Genomic DNA, 15,558 nt, shown 5'->3' with positions numbered 1-15,558 from the left:
CACATATTGAATATTTATGCTAACATTATGAATGGTGTGAACTCAATTTTTCTTTGTATTATGACTATTGTTTGCCAAAATTATTATGATTATATTTGTGCTTACAACAGACCCTTTAATATTCCAAGTGTTCATCTAATTAGTAATGCATGTAGGTAATGTGTAATGCAGTTAAAAAGAAAGGGGGGAGGGGGGGAAGAGATAACAGGCTCCAAGGGTGGTCAAGTTCAAGTCAGTACTGTGAGTGGCTGGGAGGTGCGGCGTGGATGACGTCATCACCCCTCCTCACCCGCGCTCGGCCCGCTCGGCTGGCCGAGCCTTGGATTAAACAAGCCCTTGAAGCGTTCATGAGAGCATCATAGAAAATGGGTCTCAGAACAAATGTAAACAAAAGAGGCCTCCAACCCCAAGAAGGCGATGAGATGATATCTGGATACACTCTCCAGAGAGTAGACACTTTTGTGTAACTTGGATCGTTATCAACACCAAAGAACGATGTCAAGAGTGAAATAGAACGATGCATAAGCGTTGCAACTACAGGTTTTTATGCCCTGGGCACACTTTTTAAGAGTAGGCTGCTGTCAAGGAGACCTAAACTACGACTGGTATCGACAATAGACCTTCCAGTCCTCACATACCGCACGGAGGCACGGAGTCTTGCAGAAACTCTGGACCGGAGGGTGATGAGCTTTGAGACTCGGATCCTGGCACCTGGTGGAAGAGATACTCCCGTAGTCACTGACTCTTCAGATCCGCGAGACTCAGCTGGCTGAGTCGTATCATCAGAGCAGGGCACGGGAGACAGGTCAGAAGAGTCTTTAAAGAAGTAATAGTTGGTAAAAGACCCGTGGGAGACCTGGAGTTCCTCGAGGTGAGCCCTGGGGGCGATGATAGAATTGGCCAGAGACTGTAGAGCTCGGAGGTAAACTGCTGTAGCGGCCAAGGTGCCCCACAGGCCTACAGCGCCCGGAGAGCGTGAATGACAGAGAAGCGATGACGCGGAAAGAGACGAGACTTGTCAATACAACAAGAACAAAGACAAATAATGTCGAGGGTACAATAGATAATTCTTGCAATCTTCTCTTTGCATTCGTCCTCAGATAATTAATTATCTTTTTTTCATTCTACCCAGATGTATATTTGCCTCTATCTACTCTATTATGCATTTCGGTGCTATATACGACCCCAGACACTTGAAGTTTTCTACTTCCTCCTGTTTCTCACCTTTTAAACTCGCGTTCAATCCGCCACTATCACAATATTTTGGAGTATCCTCGCGTTATTTTTTCCCTCATTTACTCTCAATTTTCTCCTCATACACACTCTTTCTAACTCATTAACCTCCTCAGTCTCTCTGTAGAATCAGCCACAATCGCACTGTCATCCGCAAACAACAACTGGCTCCTCTCCCACTTTCCTTTACTCTAATTCACCAACTTCAAACCACTACATCACATAAACATCCAAATACATAACTCATTAACTGCTTCAGTCTCTCGTTACAATCAGCCACAATCGCAGTGTCATCCACAATCAACAACTGGCTCCTCTCCCAGTTTCCTTTAGTCTAATTCACCAACTTCAAACCACTACAGTGCATAAACACTCAAACATATAACCTAGGTACATGTAGATGTATTAAGTCAACAGAGATATGTACATAGTTGTGTTATAGATATGAGGATATTTTAGTCGTGTGGGTTAAGGCATCCCTGTTTAAATTGTGATAAAAAACGGTGGTACCTAATTACTGACTAATTATTTCAAAATCGTCAAAGGTTTTCACAACTCTCGAATCCTCCACAGGATCCCATTCTCCAGAGGAACCTGCCGTTGTGCATCCTGGGACCCAGTGAGTAGCAGCCCTTCCTAGTTTGCTTTCAAGAACTTGCATAAGTATTTCGTTGCGCCCAAGTATAAGCATTATGTCCACATAATTATGAAAAGCTATTGATTCATCATAAAATTATTTTATTGTTCATGTATATTTAATAATTCAAACACACACGCGCACGCACGCACACACACACACACACACACACACACACACACACACACACACACACACACACACACACACACACACACACACACACACACACACACACACCACGGTCACTACGAGCATAGCTTCCTTCCCGTATAATACAACTAGGTAAACACACACACACACACACACACACACACACACACACACACACACACACACACACACACACACACACACACACACACACACACACAATGATACTTTCGTTTTCCCTTTTATAGTCACATTATCCTTTCTCCCCAGGTTCACGGGGGTCCCCTTTCAATGAATCCGAGTCTTCTGCAAGAAACGAAGTGGGCAAAATGCCTTCTGATGCTCTGTATTTACAGAGTGAAGACCTGAATAAAACTGTGCACCAATCTGCTGGGGAGTTCAAAGAACTAGAGGAAGAAAGAGGAGGAGGAGGAGGAGGAGGAGGACGAATTGAGGCTGGCGTGGGAGATGCTGCGATGGCAAATGCGGAGAGTCAAATTCTTGTCGTCAGTTCGGTGGGCAGGAGCGGATCCACCTTCATGGGCGAACTGTTGTCGCAACAACCCAGTTCGGTCTACTTCTTCGAGCCAGAACTCTACGTCTACCGACACTTGAAGGAGGAGGTTACCCAAGAGAACTCCTTACCGGTGATAATGGACATGCTTAACTGCAAATTTCGTGACGATTTCGTCGACTGGCTAAAGTCAAGAAATATGTACAACGTTTACCGAACTAATTTGACCGAAAACTGCGAGAAAATGGAATACTGTATTCGGCACGACCTGCTCACGGGAGACTGCCAAACGAAGAGTGTGAAAGTCATCAAAGTAGGTGGACCATTCACGAATTTCTATCTCTCTCGCAACTTCATTATCTTATATGCCACTAACTTATTTGTGACTACAAATGCAGATATTTATTTTTTATTTCCTCTTTTCTGTATGCATCAAACACGTAATTCGTGAACATACAACAGGAATGACGACTGAAGTGATTAGTTACCATATCATGGTGAAAGATAATCGTCCGTAAGAGAATGGTTAAAAGAAACTTTAAAAGTCTTTGTACTTCTTCATGAATTTCTGCCCGCCATCACATAAATTGACCATAATAAATATTTTATTACTTGGCACATTTATACAATAACGTTACATTCAGATGCTTTTCACCTTATAAGGGCTATCCTAGTATGTGACAATATTTATTACAATATATAATTTGATTATCATGGACACATAATAGTTTCTTAAATTATAGTAATTTTATTTTACAAAAATGCTATATGCGTTAAGGGGACACTACAGTAGTGGCGTGTTGCCACTACTGTGCAAATAGTTGTTTATGATACACAAAATGTAGATTATGTCGTTGATATAATAATCTATGAGTCATGCCTTCAGGGGTTACATTTCTAGCTCCCTGATTAACCAGCTGATTGATCTATAAATGAAACTATAATTCACTGCGTCATTTAATCAATCAGTCTATCAGTCGATCAATCAATCAGTCAGTCAGTCAGTTTGTCATTTAGTCAGTCAGTCAATCAATCAGTCAGTCAGTCAGTCAGTCAACCAATCAATCAATCAATCAGTCAGTCATTCAATCATTCAGTCAGTCAATCAATCAGACAGTTAATCAGTCAATCAATCAAATTTTCATAGTTATGAATAAATTTAGTCTAAATAGAGTTTAGTTTAGAGGACTTCCAAAAATCTCATCTTTGGTCTCTGCCTCTTAGCTTTTCCATCGTAGTGACCGTTGCATGCCAGATGGGCATTTCATGGTATTGCAGTTATAACATACACGATCGAAGCTGTGAGATAATATGCAAAATTCATACAAAACAACATAGAAATTACTATGTGCATGAAAGTGGCAATTACCGACAAGGTCGACATAAACACCACAAGTGAGGACGGACGGAGCCTTATTGTATTAGTGCGACGTTTCGCTTGTCACATGACCGAGATTAAATAAGAGGAACGGGAGGGCATGTTCCACATCTCACCCCCACCTGAGTACTCAATGCCAACAAAATGTAAAGCTACCCCTAATTGCCCCCCAAACTCCCTCTTTTTCCTCTCAAGGTCGTTGTCCAACCTCAGTAGACAATTGCTCACCCTTCTTATTTTCATCTTCCTTTTGTTCCTCCATTGTGAGCTAATGCCCTTCGCCCGGTCAATTGTTCCATCTTAACCGTTCCTGTTCCCAGACATTTGGTCCACTTTCTCCTTAGCCTTTCAGTGACCTCCTTCCCTATCCTCGTTCCCCCAGTTCCCCTTATTTAATCTCAGTCATGCGTATTACAACTATGTACTTGGAAAATATGTAACAAGTGAAACGCAGTACGAATACAATAAAGGCTCCGTCCTCATATTTGGTGTTTATTTAAACAGAAATCACTATCTTCTTCCTAATATGATAGATGTATCATAAAGACCAGTGGTTCCCAAACTAGGGATATATTATCCCTTAGGGGTAATTTAACAATTTGTCTGGGGTAATGGAGGGATAGAAAAAAAAAGTCAAGAATTCCGAAAATCAAGAAAATATTGTGGTACCTGATTAAGGTTAACTTAGTATTAGAATGTAAAGTTGTAAAGTAAACCTATAATAATTAAGTAGTAAAGCTAAACCGAATAACATTAAACATCAGAAACTAATATACAGTGTTATAAAAGAAGAAATATGTCTAAGTGTACCAACAATTCCTCAACTAGCTTCAAGAATGCAACTCCATCCGTCCCACTGATCTTCTCAACATATTTGGCAATAGTTATCAGGTGTTAGGATGTATAATGTTCACATACAATAGATAAATGAAAATGTCTCTAGTGTTTTGGTTTAGCCATATATATGAGAGAGAAATGGGTGGGGAAGGGCAAACGAAGATGTGTAGGGAATAGAGTTTATTGCCCTAACGTTTCGACCAACTTGGTCTTCTTCAGAGGACATGTTGCATTACAATTAGAGGGAACCCGGCCAGCTGTGAGCGGATGTGTCAGGATTTTTCTTTGGCTAAAGATTTAATTATCAAGACACTTGCTGCTTTTGACAGGCATTTAAATCTTCGTTTGCCCTTCCCCACCTATTTCTCGTTTGTCTGAAATAATCTTTACATATATATATACATATATGTATATATATATATATATATATATATATATATATATATATATATATATATATATATATGTGTGTGTGTGTGTGTGTGTGTGTGTGTGTGTGTGTGTGTGTGTGTGTGTGTGTGTGTGTGTGTGTGTGTGTGTGTGTGTGTGTGTGTGTGTGTTGATAATATTTTGTGAAATGTGGCATGTTAAATTGGATAAGAAGCTGAATAAGTTTGGGAGCCACTGATATAGACTAATGAAACAGCACCACCCGAATCTTCTCACACTCGATACTCATGGATTGCTGTTGAATTACATTTGCTAAATAGATAGTTACGTGATGACTGAGGCAGTGAGACTTTTTCGAAATTAGAATGTTCTTCCCGGGTGCGAGGAGGGCTGAGTGTGAGGCATTCATAAATCTTACCACATGAATAGAGTAAGATTAATGCACACACACACACACACACACACACACACACACACACACACACACACACACACACACACACACACACACACACACACACACACACACACACACACACACACACACCTTGTGGCGCAGTTGGTAGAGTTCCCGGCCGCCACTACGGCGGTTCGAGTTCGAATCCCGCCCAGGGCTGAAGTAATTTCAGTATCGCTGCGCTGCGAGTCGTTACTCCAACTTTCGTGGGCGGGGAGTTGGGTGTATGTGTGTGTGCGTGTAAGGTCACAGTATTTCCCATAGATCGGTCATATATGAGCTCTGAGCTCTCTTCCGGGAGGGAAATAGCTGTCGATCACGAGTCCAACACGTGATCCAAGACCATGGTGAATCACATATACATATTGTAACGGGCCGTACAACGGGGATTAGGTCAAGAGCGAACCACATAAAGGATGTTAGGTCTAAACACTATATAATTTAATATTGATAATTCTTAACTTAATCCTTAACCTATAAACAAAACACAACAGGATTGCATGAAAGAGTGAATATTAAAACAATTGATTGAGTCAATAAATGTGTACAAAAAACAAAAAACAACAACAACGAAATAACCATAGTGATTGCGATGAAGCGAGGTACACACGCCAACAAGAAATAGGCTACCGTCAGGAAGGAGTACAGTTTCTCGCAGAGTTGGGCGCGTTCCTCGGTGCGTTCCTAGGTGCGTTCCGCTTTAGTTGGGCTGCGGTTAGCGGTCCCAAACTATTAAAGCAATATAGGTGCCGGTATAGTATGTGGCCTACCTTTTGGATGTGTCCTACGAAATTTTTCTTTGGTATAGTTTGTGGCCTACCGGACTTTTATTTCGGTATGAACCTGTCTATTAAGCTTTAATAGTTAGGGAGCGCTAACCGCGGCCAAACTAGAGCGGAACGCACGTAGGAACGCATCAAGGAATGCGCCCAGCTCTGGTTTCTTGATCACCTGGGAGGAGGAGGAGGAGGAGGAATACCTTTGCAACCGTAAATGAGTTGAGACTAGCTTCCGCTTGGCCGTGTGTGATGTCTTTACGCTCTGCGGGGTTCCTGTAGTTGGCCTCGAGGAATTATTCAGCGGACAGCGAGTTGATTATACTTCTTCCATTATCTGGTGACCCATAGGATGTGACCGGCAAAACCAGCAGCGTTGCCACGCTAAACCATCTCCAAAGAAAACGGGGGAGACAGAGTTTTCATTTGCATGTATGACCGGTATAATTAAAGAGACTGACAAAGGATGAATGAGTGACCCGCACACCTGTGACTCGGCGTCACCACGGAAATTCCCAAGTCGGGAGCTGGGGCACAGTCGCCTGACCTGAGATGCCACATCGTTTAACAAGACTCTTATTTTCTTTACATGTATAACAATTACTCATTCCTTATGTCACAGATACGTGATCATATTCCTGAGAATCATAACTTCTAGACTTTGGAAAATTACTCTTATGTGAGTTCCTTCAGATTTAATAACAGGTGTTCAAGATGCAACAGGTGTCCAAGTAATGGGGACTGAGCCAATATAGGGATGGTGTGAGGTGATTAACGCTCATTGGGCAAATACTATGAACCAGAACATGCATAAGTTTAAAAGTTTCCCATAATTTGCTGATGGAGCAAAGGCCAGTCTTTATATTCCATAAGATATGAATTTTTGTACCAAAGTTAATACATGTCAATGTACGATTGGATGCATCATATTTTGTTGTTGATGACTTTCTTTCTCTCCAGGTTATCAAAATGCGGCTACAGTGGGTCCGGCCACTTCTGAAGAACCCCTCGCTTAACCTCAAAGTAGGTTAACCCAGTTCTGGTGTTTAGTATATTTGTAATTAAAATAGAAACAAGTGGAGTGGTTCTAGTCACAGTGCGATAGCTCCGCCCACCCTAGTGACGTCACGGATGGGAGGAGCTACAGTAAACTCGCTTGCGGAGTTCTCAAGAAAAAACGCAATTTAACGAAAATAATGTGCCTTTAAAGTTTCTGGCCTTACAACAGGGTGTATCACAGGTGTTCAGCTACATCTGGGGACTTTGGATTGGTCGAAGTTTGCAGTTTTATAAGCAGTGTCAGTGATAGTGTGAATTTAGATTTCGAAAGAAGTTTGTGAAGAAAAGCATGTGAACATATTTCATAAACGCATTTCTCTTTTAGATAGATATACTGTATAAATACATAGACAGACAGATATCTAAATATCTAGATATATAGATAAAGAGAGAGAAAGCGAGAGAGAAATAGATAGATAGAGAGAAACATACATACAGACAGAGACAAATAGACAGAGACGGAGACAGACAGACAGACAGACAGATGAAGAGATAGACAGACAGACAGACAGACAGACAGAGATGGAGAGAGAGAAAGAGAGAGAGAGAGAGAGAGAGAGAGAGAGAGAGAGAGAGAGAGAGAGAGAGAGAGAGAGAGAGAGAGAGAGAGAGAGAGAGAGAGAGAGAGAGAGAGAGAGAGAGAGAGAGAGAGAGGGAGAGAGGAGAGAGAGAGAGAGAGAGAGAGAGAGAGAGAGAGAGAGAGAGAGAAAGAGAGAGAGATAGAGAGATAGAAAGAGAGAGAGAGAGAGAGAGAGAGAGAGAGAGAGAGAGAGAGAGAGAGAGAGAGAGAGAGAGAGAGAGAGAGAGGGAGAGGCAGACAGACAAACAGGAAGAGATAGAGAGGGAGAAAGAGAGAGAGAGAAAGGGAGAGCAGACAGACAAACAGGAAGAGATAGAGAGGGAGAAAGAGAGAGAAAGGGAGAGCAGACAGACAAACAGGAAGAGATAGGGAGGGAGAAAGAGAGAGAGAGAGAGAGAGAGAGAGAGAGAGAGAGAGAGAGAGAGAGAGAGAGAGAGAGAGAGAGAGAGAGAGAGAGAGAGAGAGAGAGAGAGAGAGAGAGAGGCAGACAGACAAACAGGAAGAGGTAGGGAGGGAGAAAGAGATAGATAGATAGATAGATAGATAGATAGAGAGAGAGAGAGAGAGAGAGAGAGAGAGAGAGAGAGAGAGAGAGAGAGAGACTATCAGTCAGACAGAGAGAGGAAGGAACAGACCATTTATTCTTGATGTTTTCTGGTCTATATTCCTTTCACGTCCTCTTTCTTTCACTTTGTGTTCATTGTTAGATTTCTAACTGTCATCTGTAAGCAGGTACAACGTTACTTGAGGTTCACTGAAACTGCATTTTTGTTTTCCTAATAATAATAATAATTTCTGCCTCCATTTGTGAAAACTTTCTGTTTGTGCAGGTTACGTTTGAGACACTTCTTTTTCTTGTAATGTACGTGCATTTCATATATCTGTATTTGTATCTATATCTACATTCGTATCTGTACCCATGTGGTACAAATCACTAGTACACAGTGATATCAGGGAAATAAATGTTTTGATTGCCGTAACTTGGAGTCGAACCCAGATCTTACTTAGAATTACTAAGCCAGTCTCTTTACAAAGGAATACAAAGGCGGAGTATGTCGACAGGAAGCCTTACGGTCCATTATAACTAGGTCGGATAAAAAAAAAATACAATAATGATAAATAAATAAAAATTACAATAACATAATAATGATAAAAGGAAATAAATAAATAAACAAATGCCACAGAGTATAAAGGGTTGGAACCTCGTACACTATTTGAACCAACTGAAATCGATGCTGACAGTGACGGTTGTAGTTTGAGCATCAATTTTTCATTCAATCTCCACTAATGGATGGGCGGCGGTAGATTGAAACGGTACCTTAATCAAACTTTGTCCATTAACACTCTGATATAACACACAAGAACCCCACAGTCGGAGAAAATAAACTTCGAATGAAAGAAGATTCTATATTTTGGCTACCAACTGTAGCCCTCTTCAGGAAAGTACATAAGACATTGGACAATTGGGAATTATAAGCTACAAAGTCCCAATTGTCCACTGTCTTATGTGCTTTCCTGAAGAGGGCTACAGTTGGTAGCCGAAATATAGAGTTATATTTCATTCGAAGTTTATTTTCTCCGACTGTGGGTTTCTTGTGTGTTATTTACAAATGTGCTACTACATTTCTGTTTAGACACTGTGATATGAATTACTTGTGTATAGTGATGGAATACTAATAACTACTCAGGATGTCGCGACTTGGGACATCCTCAGCCTCAGTTTTAGCATCAACTTTTAGCATCACTTTTAAATATAACCAAAATCGGAGAAACAAAGCAAAAGAAACAGACGATCTGTATATTTCGACCACAACTGTGATCCTCTTCAGCAGATGAGTACAGAGGAAAGATGACAATCTATATATTCTTGTCATCTTACCTCTGTACTTATCTGCTGAAGAGGATCACAGTTGCGGTCGAAATATACGGATCGGTTTCTTTTCCTTCGTTTCTCCGTCTGTGGGTTATTTTTGAATATTTTTCAAATGTGCTACGACATTTTGGTTTTGTGATTTTTAGCATCACTTTTAAAGTTTCCCTTCCCTCCTCTCAGTTATTTTTTTAAATCTGTCGTCTACAATCCCTTTTGGCTTGATACCGTTTTCAATAACAGAAGCGCTGGCGATTGACGATTAAACACGAAATACAATGTTTTGTACAACTCATCACAAGGTCATGAGATGACTTAAAGTAAGACTCGAACATGAAGTTGCCCAATGAGACGTCTTCACTTCAAGAATCCCTTTTCCATTCCCGTTTGTGCTGAAACAATTAGTCGTTTAAAGAGAAGGTTAGATAACTTTATGGATGGGGATGATAGGTGGTCATGGATATGGAACTGCCTAGTGTAGGCCTTATGGTCTCTTGCAGTCTCCTCCGTTCTTATGACTCAACCCTCAGGTAATCCACTTGGTTCGGGATCGAACTGCCTAGTGTAGGCCTTATGGTCTCTTGCAATCGCCTTCGTTCTTATGTTCTTATGACTCAACCCTCAAATAACCCACTTAGTTCGGGATCGAACTGCCTAGTGTAGGCCTTATGGTCTCTTGCAATCGCCTTCGTTCTTATGTTCTTATGACTTAACCCTCAGGTAATCCACTTGGTTCGGGATCGAACTGCCTAGTGTAGGCCTTATGGTCTCTTGCAATCGCCTTCGTTCTTATGTTCTTATGACTCAACCCTCAGGTAATCCACTTGATTCGAGACCCGCGCGCCTCCTTGGCCTCGTTGGCTCGACGAGGGATGCCCGGAAAAGACCCACAGGAGTCTTGCCCCCGGATACTGATGGACATTCGGGCTGTCCCGGCCTTGCAGAAGCAGTTTCCGGGGAAAGTATTCTCCGTCAAGTACGAAAACTTCTTCACAGATCCTGAAGGTAAGCCGAGGGAAAGCGGCAGCCGAGAGGGCTGAAGTACACGAATAGATTCTAAGTAGATATTAATGAAGGGCTTGCAACGGCTCATACATTGGTATAAACCAGTGGTTCCCAATCGGTGTGCCACACGCGGCACCAAAGAGTGCCGTGAGATCAATTGAGGGTGCCGCCAAAATTGAGGGCAAAAATAATTTTCGTATTACCGACTCTCTGTCATCCAGTTTTGTTCATTAAAGCAGCATCAGTGGAAAGATGAGTATTTTCATATCATCCAGGAACAAAATTTTGTTACACTGATGTTGAATCAACAAAATACTGACAAACTAGAATTTAGATTTTGTAATAAGGGTGCCGGGGGCTTCTGAAAGGCTTGGCAAGGGTGTCTGCCTCAAGCCAGAAAAAGGTTAGGAACCACTGGTATAAGCGTACGCAGTAACTATGTTGAGGTAGCTAAGGGACGAACTCTCCTATTGGAAGTTCGAAATGGAATGGAATGGAGGCGTCATCAGGGAAGGTCAAAGAGATACATAAAGGGAACATGAAGAAGGAAGAATGTAGGCAAGATCATTTCTTTTCTGTGACTCATGTGCTTGCTTTCCACTTACCAGAAACTGCCCTCGATCTGTGGAAGTTCATCCGTGGCAGCGACTCGACGTCGGCACTCGATCCTGCATCCGGCAATCCAATTGAACTCCCTTTGAGCTGGAAGACTTTCCTGGAAACCCACACGTCAGTGAACAAAGGCAATGTTTTTAATACCTTCAGAAACAGTAAGCTGGAGGTTATGGCGTGGAGACAAGAAATCGACGAGATTTTTCTCTTGGAGGTGGAGAAACACTGCATAAAGGTTATCCGGGCTTTAGGACACATCAAATTTGGATCAATTGAGAATGCAGCTAATATGAACATACCTTTATTTCGTGCAGCTTCCAAAGTGAGGCCGTTGTTCTTCAGTGAGCATAATAAACCGTAGACAGACTATTCCCATCCAGTTCTAAATATCAGACAAGCTCTCCTCCCACCCCCGAAAGAAAAAAAATAATAATACATATAAAGCACGTCTGGGGTGAAATGAATTCCATAATTGTTCTCATTGTTATGTATCTTTACAAAAGTAGAAATAAAATTTTAATTTTCCTTCTATGGTGAGCATCTACTTTAGGGACATTATTATTTTACAAACTTCGGTTGCCAAACGACCTGATTGCGCATACATTCACTTCATTAATCTGATACGTAGGTCCAGGATATCTTGGGCACTATAGTGCTGTTAGTAATTCACTACTATTTTGATTATGTTTCGCTTTTCATCTTTTTTTAAATTTGATTCTGTTGTATTACTTCTGACCCAGACTGTGGGAGATGGCCTGTCAGTCATTAATTCATTTTAACCTTATCTTTTCATCTATTCATGTATATATTTATCTATTTATTTACTTATTTACGTGTGTATGTTTAACACGAGTTATGTATTAACTTATTCATTTCTATTTACCTAAATATCAATTAACTCTGTTAATAGATTTATTATTGTTATCAAATTTCATTATCTATCTATTTATGTATATGTTTATTTGCCTATTAATTTATTTGTTTATTCATCTTTATACAAATACAATATATATACTGTACATATACATATATGTATGTGTATATTTGAAAAATATGGAAGCAGATTCTCCTGGATACAATTGGTATTAAAATCAACAGCATTGTGATAGTTGATTCCTCTTGTTCGTATTTTCAAGTTTTCTGACAATAATTCGGCCATTCGGGGAGTGAGCCAAGACAAGGTCACATCCATTTGATATTCAACGTTTCGTCTACATAGAGACATCTTCCGGAAAAATATGGAATATGTAAAATTACAAACATAAGTGTTAATTTTTGTATTTTTTGTATATTATATATTTTTTTCCAGATGTCTCCATGTACACGAAACGTTGAATATTAAATGGATGTACTTGGTGACCTTGTCTTTGCTCACCCCTCGAATGGTCGGATCGTCAGAAAACCCTTAACAAGACGACTATTAACTGTCAGAATGCTGTCGATTTTAATACCACTTGTATATATATATTTCTAGGGCACAGGTTTTCACGTAGACAATTTTGATTAAAATCAACTGCGCTAATAGCTTTGACTATCTTGAGGTTCAAATTCTTCAGTTTGAAGAATAAACTTTTGTCTTCACAGTTCAAAGTATGAACATAATCATTCATGATTTCAAAATCATGGAGAAGAGGGTGCAGTAAAAGGCGCTGCTGAATGCCAATGGTTATAATAACACAAGGTAACAGTACAAAAGCTGTTGACACAATCACCGAAAACTTAAGTCTTTTCGCCTCTCACGGAGGCTTCTTCAGGGTGAGAAGAACTATAATATCAAGGCTAACTAGGTCTGCTATCGTCGAAGATGAAGGGAAATGTGAATGATCCCTGGCCGACTGTCAGTCCTTAAAAAGCAGGATGGTAAGGGTATTGGGAGAGGTCACCCCAATTTTTGGGAGAGGTCACTGGAGGTTAGAAGTTTCTGGGTGAGGTCACTAGAAGGCGGAGATGTCAAGTTAAATCTCTGGGTGAGGTCACTAGTGGAAGGCGAGGACGACAGGAGTCTCTGGGGGAGGTCACTTGGAGAAGCGGGTGAAGTCGGAAGGGGGCCCTGGGTGAGGTCACTAGGATAGGTAGGCAAGGACACCAGTCTTGTTCCGGAGCTTGTGGAGGAAAGTCTCGCTCGACTTCTGGTTATGGGTCCTGTGGGCTGGGAATTTTGAAGCTGCTGAGGGTTTTGGTGAAGGTATTGGTCTAGTTGGGGTTCAGATACACCTAGATTTTGTTGTTTTTGTTGGGCATGATGTTCCTGGGGGCGGGCTGAAGGGAGGATGAAATCTGCAGCTTGCTGTACATTGATGGAGGGCCGTTGAGTAGTAATCGCAACAGCTTCAGCAATCTGCAGTCTTTTGAAATTTGTTTCGTTGTGGAGTATAATTGTATAGTGTATTAATGTGTTAAGTGGTGGCTTCATGTCGTGGTGGTCAACAAAGTGTTGGAAGATAGAGCCTTGGTTTCGGTGGTATTGGAGGCGTCTTCTTAGTATGGTGGAGGTTCTACCAATGTAGGAAAAGGAGCCGTCACAGCGGCCCTCCTGGCAAGAAAATTTATAGACTACATTGGTAGAGGCTTCCTTCGGGATTTTTGGTGTTGTGTTGTTTTTCATAACTAGGGACCTAGTCAGGTTTGGCTTACAGTAAATTCTTATGTTGATTGTTGTGTCTGCGTCTGTGGGGAAGGCTCCTCTTTTTATAATGACTTTAATGGTATCACATTCTTCCTTATAATGGCTGTGAAAGGGATTCTGGTGGTAAATGGTGATTTCATTGTTGATCTGATTTGGGGCCTGGGCTGGTGTGGCATACTGGTCAAGTTTCTTCTTGATTATACCTTCGATCATCTGGTCGGGAAATCCGTTGTTGGTAAGGAGTTGTCTGATCCGGTCGAGTTCCCTATGCGTCTCCCTCCAACTACTACAGTGTGTCAGAGCTGCATTCAGCAGCGCCTTTTACTGCACCCTCTTCTCCATGATTTTGAAATCATGAATGATTATGTTCATACTTTGAACTGTGAAGACAAAAGATTATTCTTCAAACTGAAGAATTTGAACCTCAAGATATATATATGTGTATATGTATATATATATGTATATGTATGTATATATGTATATATATATATATATGTATATAAGTATATGAGTGTGTGTGTGTGTGTGTGTGTGTGTGTGTGTGTGTGTGTGTGTGTATGTGTGCGTGTATTGTGGCATCATGGCAAATGTATGAGTGGTATGAATGGAAATTACACGATTGGGAAAGAGACTTCATTCCTGACCGGTTTCGCCTAATGAGGCTTCTTCAGAGGTAATAATCTACAGATAAGAATGCGCTGGTATTTATAGGAAGTTGCTGTGGTCCATGGGGGAGGTTCGGGGATGAGAGGCTGCGTGTTGATTGGTTCGTTGATTAGGCCGGGTCTGGTGCTCGTCGGGTGGGAGGAGCTGCATGCTTCTGTGTGGTCATTTGTCCCAAGGCGCATTTGGTGGCATATTTTGCAATTTTAATATCATCTGTTCTGTTGCTGATGCAATCGTTGGTGCTTATGTACCGGTATATCGTTTCTAATTTTTTCTTTGTGGTCTGCTTAGGTTTTCGTGTAGAATGGTTGCTTGGCTCCACTGAAGTAAATGCTGTTTTTCTTCGATGTGGTTTATACAGGCGTTTGTTTTGCGGTGGTGACGGACATCAGCTCTGTGTTCGTATAAACGTTTGTTTAATCCCCTGAAGGCTTCACCGTAGTAGGCAAGGTTGCACCCCGAACATAAAATTTTTGTTCATGATACTGCTGGGTCGGTTTTTTTTTTTTTTTTTTTTTTTTTCTTTTTGTCTTTTGCTGTTTGTTATGTCGTGCACTTTTCGTCCTTTGTCTGGTATTACTGTGATGCCTATGAGTTTTAATTTCCTGGTTAGTAGATGAGTTAAGTCTGATGATGGTGCTATGAGGAGGATATTTTTATTCTTGGTTTGTGGTTCTAAGATGTTTCTTTGTTTACTTTCTTTACCCTTGAGTAAAGCTCGGGCGATGATACCAATTGAGAAGCGAAGTGCTTAAAATGTAGTGG

General features: G+C 41.1%; 1 protein-coding gene across 1 annotated transcript; it reads left to right on the top strand.

Annotated features, from left to right (window-relative positions):
- The first annotated feature begins 2,352 nt into the window (after window positions 1-2,352).
- On the top strand, window positions 2,353-11,862 carry LOC143036149 (carbohydrate sulfotransferase 5-like). The gene is made up of 4 exons (XM_076203397.1): window positions 2,353-2,850; window positions 7,336-7,398; window positions 10,700-10,889; window positions 11,498-11,862. Exons 1-4 carry the CDS (start codon window positions 2,353-2,355, stop codon window positions 11,860-11,862), a joined length of 1,116 nt encoding a protein of 371 aa, XP_076059512.1.
- Window positions 11,863-15,558: the final 3,696 nt, after the last annotated feature.

This window comes from Oratosquilla oratoria, chromosome 2 (assembly GCF_046742065.1).
Source record: "Oratosquilla oratoria isolate Oo_2021 chromosome 2, ASM4674206v1, whole genome shotgun sequence".
Classification (NCBI taxonomy): Eukaryota; Metazoa; Arthropoda; class Malacostraca; order Stomatopoda; family Squillidae; genus Oratosquilla; species Oratosquilla oratoria.
This window is presented reverse-complemented; position numbering and strand designations above follow the sequence as displayed.

Coding starts and splice junctions, on each gene's coding strand:
- LOC143036149 (XM_076203397.1), top strand. CDS start 2,353: ATGCCTTCTGATGCTCTGTATTTACAGAGTGAAGACCTGAATAAAACT. Junction 7,399..10,699: donor ACCCCTCGCTTAACCTCAAA/GTAGGTTAACCC, acceptor CTCAACCCTCAG/GTAATCCACTTGATTCGAGA. Junction 10,890..11,497: donor CTTCTTCACAGATCCTGAAG/GTAAGCCGAGGG, acceptor TCCACTTACCAG/AAACTGCCCTCGATCTGTGG.